The 8,610-nt window shown below is 38.2% G+C and overlaps 1 protein-coding gene across 1 annotated transcript; it reads left to right on the top strand.

Moving 5' to 3' along the window:
• Nucleotides 1-7,452: 7,452 nt before the first annotated feature.
• Nucleotides 7,453-8,193, top strand: LOC107620506 (uncharacterized). Its single transcript, XM_016322656.1, has one exon. It carries the CDS (start codon nt 7,453-7,455, stop codon nt 8,191-8,193), a length of 741 nt encoding a protein of 246 aa, XP_016178142.1.
• Nucleotides 8,194-8,610: the final 417 nt, after the last annotated feature.

Below are 8,610 nucleotides of genomic sequence, written 5' to 3' on the forward strand. Positions count from 1 at the left end.
CTTCAAGATATTGATTCTAATAAGAGGTTCATTGTTAATGGACAGAGAGTCAAGCATTATCTTGAAGGAAATATTGAGCAAGAATGTTCAAAGCTGAGATTAGATTAAAGCTCAGTAAGGTCCAGCTAAAGACAATAAAGAAGCGCTTGCTGGGAGGCAACCCAGCCATTAGCAAATTTTATTTGTTATTCAAATAATAATTATAGGAGTTTGATATAAATTATCTTCAAAGTTAATTATCAATTGCAGGAGTTCACAGAGTTATAAAAGGATTCAGAGCATAAAGCAGAGAAAAGGAGCTCACTGGCACAAAAACGCCAGTAAGGGGTATTTTGGGCGTTAAATGCCAGAATGGGCACTATTCTGGGCGTTTAACGCAAGTAAAGATACCTTTCTGGGCGTTAAACGCCAGAATGGGTACCATTCTGGGCGTTTAACGCCAGAATTGCAGCATCCTGGGCGTTTAGAAAAACTCCCAGTGATAAAGGCTTTCTGGCGTTTAACGCCAGCCAGGGTACCTGGTTGGGCGTTAAACGCCCAAAAGAAGCAACAAATGGGCGTTAAACACCAGAATGGGTGCCATTCTGGGCGTTTAACGCCAGGAATGTGGAGGGGAAGAAGTTTTGTTTCCAACTCAAATTTTTTTCAAATTTTCATGGTTCCATCCAAAATTTCTTGCAAAAACATGTTACAAATTATCATCTTTCAATTTCAATTTCAAAAAAATAAAACAAATTAAAAATAAAATTTTTCTTTAATCCTAAAAATCTTTCTCAAATCTTCTTCAATTTCTTTTCAAATCTTTTTCAAAATTCATCTATCTTTTTAATTTCTTCTCAAATCTTTTTAACTCATCATATTATCTTTTCAAATTCAGATTTATCTTTTTCAAATCTCTCATATCTTTTTAATTTTAAAATTTCATATTTTTCATATCATATTTATCTTTTACAAATCATATCTTCTATCATATCTTTTTAAAAATTTTTGAACCCATCCCCTCCCTTATAAATTCTCAATCCGCCTCCCCCTCTCCTCCATAACTCGAATTTGACTCTCCTTCTATTCCTCTCCTTTCCTTTCTTTTGCTTGAGGACAAGCAAACCTCTAAGTTTAGTGTGTTTTCGTGATCACTGAGCTAAGATTCACTAAGATCATGGCTCCTAAGGGAAAACAAACCACTTCAAGAGGCAAGAAAGAGAACACTCCAAAACTACTTTGGAATCAAGAGAGGTTTTTAACCAAAAAACATGCAGACCATTACCACAAAATAATGGGTCTAAGGTCAGTGATCCCGAAGTTAAATTCGATTTGAAAGAAGACGAATATCCGGAGATCCAAGAGCAGATTCGAAACAGGGGCTGGGAAATTCTAGCTAATCCTGAGACAAAGGTGGGTAAAAACATGGTTCAGGAATTCTACTTAAATTTGTGGCAAACAGATAAGCAAAGAATGACTAGAACCGCCTTCTATACCTTTCGAACCATGGTCAGATGGAAGATTATTTACTTCCACCTGGACAAAATAAGAGAGGTCTTCAAGCTGCCTCAACTACAAGATGATCCAGAATCCTTTAATAGGAGAATGGTGAGATTAGATAAGAGCTTGGACCAAGTTCTAGAGGACATATGTATCCCTGGAACCAAGTGGATAACCAACACAAAGGGTGTCCCGAATCAACTCAAGAGAGGAGATCTCAAACCGGTTGCTAGGGGCTGGCTGGACTTTATTGGGCGTTCTATACTGCCCACCAGCAACCGTTCTGAAGTCACTGTCAAAAGAGCAGTGATGATCCACTGCATTATACTGGGAAACGAAGTGGAGATTCATCATCTGATTTCTTGTGAGCTTTACGCAATTGCAAACAAGAACTCCACTGATGCCAAATTGGCTTACCCAAGCTTAATCTCTCTGTTATGTAAAGATGCTGGGGTAAAGATGGGAGTGGATGAGTATATCTCAATCGAGCACCCAATCACCAAAAAGTCAATGGAAGGACAACAAGTGCAAGATAACTCCATCAAAAGGAGGGCACAGGAGTTCCTCCCCGAAATCCCTCAGATTGACTACTGGACCCGTCTAGAAGCATCTGTCACCAAGCTGCAAGAAGCTATGGATCAACTGAAAGAAGAACAGCAAATTCAAAATAGCATGCTCTGCAAACTGCTGAAGGAACAAGAGAAACAAGGGCGTGAGCTACAGGAGCTGAAGCTATCTCTTGAAGGGCCAGACACCCCACAGATTGAAGGAGCATCCATCTCCCAAAATAAAGGTTGTTGAGTCCTAATCTTAACTCTGTGATAACTTTTGCTATTAGAGATCTACCTTAGGAGTCACATGAATAATAGTAATTAGTATTTTTATTTTTATTTTTTTTATCTCTAAGTAAGCTATAATTTATTTTTCTCATCATCATTAAACATGAATAAAATAGCAGATTTTTTTAGAATAAGGAGGCAGTTTTATTTTCGAGTTCTTAATAAGAAAAATTCAAATTATTTATATGTGGTGGCAATACTTTTTGTCTTCTGAATGAATGCTTGAACAGTGCATAATTTTTGATAGTGAAGTTTATGAATGTCAAATTTGTTGGCTCTTGAAAGAATAATGAAAAAGGAGAAATGTTATTGATAATCTGAAAAATCATAAAATTGATTCTTGAAGCAAGAAAAAGCAGAGAATACAAAGCTTGCGAAAAAAAAGGCGAAAAATAAAAGAAAAAGAAAGAAAAAGAAAAAGCAAGCAGAAAAAGCCAATAACCATTTAAACCAAAAGGCAAGGGTAAAAAGGATCCAAGGCTTTGAGCATTAATGGATAGGAGGGCCTAAAGGAATAAAATCCTGGCCTAAGCGGCTAAACCAAGCTGTCCCTAACCATGTGCTTATGGCGTAAAGGTGTCAAGTGAAAAACTTGAGACTGAGCAGTTAAAGTCGTGGTCCAAAGCAAAAAGAGTGTGCTTAGGAACTCTGGACACCTCTAACTAGGGACTTTAGCAAAGCTAAGTCACAATCTGAAAAGGTTCACCCAGTTATATGTCTGTGGCATTTATGTATCCGGTGGTAATACTGGAAAACAAAGTGCTTAGGGCCACGACCAAGACTCATAAAGTAGCTGTGTTCAAGAATCAACATAATAAAATAGGAGAATCAATAACACTATCTGAATTCTGAGTTCCTAAAGATGCCAATCATTCTGAACTTCAAAGGATAAATTGAGGTGCCAAAACTGTTCAGAAACAAAAAGCTACTAGTCCCGCTCATCTAATGAGAATTTGAGCTTCATATAAAACTCTGAGATGTTATTGCCACTTGATTTTCTTTCTATCGTGTTTTATTTATCTAGTTGCTTGAAGACAAGCAACAGTTTAAGTTTGGTGTTGTGATGAGCGGATATTTTATACGCTTTTTGGGGATATTTTCATATAGTTTTTAGTAGGATCTAGCTACTTTTTAGTATATTTTTATTAGTTTTTATGCAAAAATCACATTTCTAGACTTTACTATGAGTTTGTGTATTTTTCTATGATTTCAGGTATTTTCTGGCTGAAATTGAGGGACCTGAGCAAAAATCCGATTCAGAGGCTGAAAAAGGACTGCAGATGCTGTTGGATTCTGACCTTCCTGCACTCGAAATGGATTTTCTGGAGCTATAGAAGCCCAATTGGCACGTTCTCAATTGCGTTGGAAAGTAAACATCCTGGGCTTTCCAGCAATATATAATAGTCCATACTTTGCCTGAGTTGAGATCACGCAAACTGGCGTTTAACGCCAAGTCTCTACCCTATTCTGGCGTTAAACGCCAGAACTGGCATAAAAGTTGGAGTTAAATGCCCAAAATGGTACAAAAGCTGGAGTTAAATGGCAGGAGCAGCCTATGCACGTGAAAGCTTCAATGCTCAGCCCAAACACACACCAAGTGGGCTCCGGAAGTGGATTTCTGCACCATCTATCTTAGTTTACTCATTTTCTGTAAACCTAGGTCACTAGTTTAGTATAAAAACTACTTTTAGAGACTTACTATGTACCTCGTGACATTTCACATTTGAATTTTGTATCTTCTACGGCATGAGTCTCTAAACTCCATGGTTGGGGGTGAGGAGCTCTGTTGTGTCTCGATGGATTAATGCAATTACTACTATTTCTCATTCAATCACGCTTGTTTCTATTCTAAGATATTCATTCGTACTTCAACATGACGAATGTGATGATCTATGACACTCATCACCATTCTCAACCTACGAACGCGTGCCTGACAACCACTTCCGTTCTACCTTAGATTGAATGTATATCTCTTGGGTTCCTGGTTCACGAGTTTGACTACCTCTCCTGACAACAGAGCATTCAAATCTGTGAGATCAGAATCTTCGTGGTATAAGCTAGAATCAATTGGCAGCATTCTTGAGATCCGGAAAGTCTAAACTTTATCTGTGGTATTCCGAGTAGGATCCGGGATGGGATGACTGTGACGAATTTCAAACTCATGAATGCTGGGCGTAGTGACAGTGTGCAAAAGGATCAATGGATCCTAGTCCAACATTAGTGAGAACTGATAGATGATTATCTATGTACATGGATCCTTTTCACTGAGAGGACGGATGGTAGCCATTGACAATGGTGATCCACCAACATACAGTTTGCCATGGAAGGAGACCTGCGTGCGTGAAGAAGAAGACAATAAGAAAGCAGAAATTCAGAAGACAGAGCATCTCCAAAACCTCAACCTGTTATCAATTACTGCATAACAAGTATTATTTAATCCATGTTCTTTTACTCATTCCAATTAAAACTGAGAATTATTATTGATATCCTGACTAAGAGTTACAAGATAACCATAGCTTGCTTCAAGCCGACAATCTCCGTGGGATCGATCCTTACTCACGTAAGGTATTACTTGGACGACTCAGTGCACTTGCTTGTTAGTTGTGCGGAATTGCAAAAGTGTGATTGTGATTTCGTGCACCAGTCCGCATCTTCCATGATCCCTGGCTCCCACCACCATTGCCCTTTAATGTCCCTTAAGCTGCAGTGACAATCCCACCGAATCTGCAAGTGTATTATGTTAGTGCGCTACCAAATCCTAATAGAAGCTGGAACAGAAACCCGATTGAGTCAATTTTTCTAGTTGATATAAAATTTTTTCCATCAAACCAACAGAGGAGGAGGATGAAGTTAATTGGTGCTGGACAAAATCTAGTATATACGAAGTTGGGTCAGGATATAAAGTTGCTTATGGGTTCTTTGATTCTCCTACTTCATTGATGCCTCAGAACATACAGAACCACAGAGTATGAAATAGCATTTGGGAATTAAAATTACCTCATAAAATTAAGATTTTTTATGGAAGAGTCTTCATGAAAAGCTTTTGATTTTGCAATAAATCCATAGCCGATTTGCATCCACCCCTGCCACTTGCCCAAGATGCATGCTGAAAGATGAATCAATTTCTCATGTCTTGTTTCAATGCCCTCTATCTTCAATAATCTGGAGTCTAAGCTTAATAACCCCTGACTTATGGCAGAGAAAAGAGGAGACCTTCATCAATTGGTGGCAACGAGCCTTATCTTGGGCAGCGGCTCAAATCGAATGTAGACAATAAATCCTCTTCATCGTGGCGCTGTGTTGGAGCACTTGGAAAGCGAGGAATAAGTGTGTCTTTGAGAAGCTAATAAGCCCAGCGCCGGATATAGTACAAGAAGCCAGCAGTCTAGTGCGTGAACTCAATAGCCATACCTGATGAATGCTAATAATTTCTCTTTATTCTTTCTTTACTCTTTCTTAAGTTATTTGTCTTCCAATCACATTTGGTGATAATTGGGAATACCCAACTTCGTTTGTTCTTCCTTATGGAAGCATTATTATTTTATAATAATAAAATAATATCTATGTTTGAGAAAAAAAAGGTGAATTATATGGTAAAAATGTAATAATGGCTCATTTTTTTTATATTGAAGCCGTGTGTGTGATATGCTTGGTTATGGACATGGGGGGTGCAATACAAGAAGGTGGGGCAGCTTTATCTGAACCCTATAAGAGAGAAATCAGACCGTCCGATTTCTTTGCTATGAAATTTTAGGGTCACAAATCGGACGGTCCGATTTGTGGGAAGGGAAAATTTTGAATTTTGGACATTGTAATCGGACCGTCCGATTTCAGTAGGATTAATTTTTTTATTTTCAGAAATACAAATCGGTCCGTCCGATTTTAGTATAATATATATTATTTCAACGGACAAATAGAAATCGGGTGGTATGATTCCTTATGTTTATAAGTGTATATATATATATATATATATATATATATATATATATATATATATCCGTGTGCCTTACGAGATTCTGAATCTCTTCTCCTTCGAGCTGTTCTTCTTCTTCCCTCAGCTGTATCTCCATTATTTCGGTTGAGCAAGAAAAAATTGAGAGTGGAGTTTATATTTATGTGAATGAGAAATATGGATGATAGAGTGCTGTTAAAAATATATTATTTTGGTCAGATTTTGTTACAAACATCTGAAGGAGTGAAATTTGTCTGTAAAAATCTGTTAGATATTGTTATTCCATTCACAATCTCATTTGAGGAACTAAAAGGTGTATTTGTGAGAAGATAGATTCTGAGGTGTTAAGAAAAATATCATGCATTTTATACAGGTATCCTATACCAGTATTTGGCGGATTCGTTCAATTTCAAACCAAATATATAACTGATGAGGCGAGCATGCAAGAGATATTTTCAGTGTATATTGAAAGTCGTGCTTAGATGCCATTCATTGAGTTGTATATTGAGTTTGAGCAATCTGAGACCAACCGAAATATCGAACGGGAAGATTACAATAGTGACAGTGAAGAGGAGTTTGAAAGTAATTACGAAGTTGTTGGTCCAGAGGGAGACGAAGTTCAAGGTGACGGCACTATGGAAGCAAATGTGGCAGACGTGGCAAATGCATTGGCAAACGACCATCCGTTTGAGGAGCCATCTTTCATGCGAGCTTTGGATTTGGAAGCCATGCATGCTCCGGAGTTTTCTGAATATATGAATGCAAGTACGTGTTGTAAAATTGAGATAATTACTTGATGTAAAATCTATTTATATTAATATAATTGTAGTGAGGATTGATTTTTTATATTAATATTAAAGTAGAAATTAATACGGTAGATATTGCTTTGACATATGAAAGTTATTTATGTTAGATAGATTTTACTTTTAATTTCAGTTATTAAATATTTGTTTATTAAACATTTATGGTACGGTTATCATCGTGGTAGAAATTCCTATTGTCGCAAATGGTGAATTTGCCGTGGGAATGGAATTCAGTTCCAGGGAAGCTGTTATTATGGCAATGAAAGATTATACTATCTAAAGAGGTGTACACTACAGGGTGTATGAGTCAGAGCCGCTGACCTTTTATGCCAAGTGTACGCAGTATGGATCAGGTTGTGATTGGCTTATCAGGGTTAACATGATCAGCAGAAAGTACTGTTGGGTTATAAGGAGGTATAATGGTAGTCACATTTGTACCCGAGCAACCATTTCTCAGGATCATTTGAAGCTGGATTCGAACACAATTGCAAAAGCGATAAAGCCGTTGGTTGAAGCTGACCCCTCGATTAAGGTGAAATCAGTTATTGCGGAAGTGCAGTCAAAGTTTAATTACACCATCAGCTATCAGAAAGCATGGTTGGCTAAGCAAAAGTTAGTGAAAAAAATTTTTGGAGGTTGGGAAGCATCGTATGAAGCTTTACCCATATGGCTTGAGGCCATGTGTCATAAGGAGCCATCAGCGGCCGTCCATTTTGAGACTATGCCTCCCTATCAAGGCGATGACTTAGTTACTGATATCCAGGTGTTGCAACGAGTCTTCTGGAGTTATTACCCATGTATTAGATTATTCAGACATTGTAAACCAGTTATCCAGGTAGATGGGACCCACTTGTACGGAAAGTATAAGGGTTGTTTGTTGGTTGCAGTTTCACAGGATGGTAACAACAAGATCGTCCCAATTCCATTTGCTATTGTAGAGGGAGAGACTTCTGATGCATTGCACTTTTTCCTTAGTAACCTGCGACAGTATATGGTGACTCGAGATGGTGTGGGACTGATCTCTGACCGACACGAATCCATCAATGCAGTTGTGGCCCGCAGTAACGGAGCTTGGTCGCCTCCTAGAGCGCCTTCCACATGTTTTGCATCAGGCATATAGAGTCGAATTTTTTGAGAAAGTTTAAGGCACCGTACCTGCAGAAACTTGTCGTCAATATAGGTAACATCTAGTAATTCGAAGTTCATAATTAACAGAGTTATCTTCATAATCAGAATGGCAGAGATAATTGATAATATACAGTTCAGGACGATCAACATCTTTACATTTTCGTTTTTTGGGCATTGTAATTTTTTTTTTACAGTAGAAGAAGATGAAATTATAGTAGTGAAGATGAAGAAGAAGAGAGAAAGTAGGTTATTGTGAGTTGCAGATAGTGACTTCCGAAGGAGGGTGGGGATTGAAGGGGACATTGATACTATGGAGGGGCACCGCTGCTGGGGGGAGAGAATGCATGCTTGACACGTGGCCTGGAAGACTCAAATCGGACAGTCCGATTTGTGCCCCTCTAATCGGACC

The sequence above is a fragment of the Arachis ipaensis genome, chromosome B10 (assembly GCF_059453495.1).
Source record: "Arachis ipaensis isolate K30076 ecotype BB chromosome B10, ASM5945349v1, whole genome shotgun sequence".
In the NCBI taxonomy this organism is placed as follows: domain Eukaryota; kingdom Viridiplantae; phylum Streptophyta; class Magnoliopsida; order Fabales; family Fabaceae; genus Arachis; species Arachis ipaensis.

Bases quoted from the DNA above. Each gene is read 5' to 3' on its own strand.
- LOC107620506 (XM_016322656.1), top strand. From the start codon at position 7,453: ATGATCAGCAGAAAGTACTGTTGGGTTATAAGGAGGTATAATGGTAGT.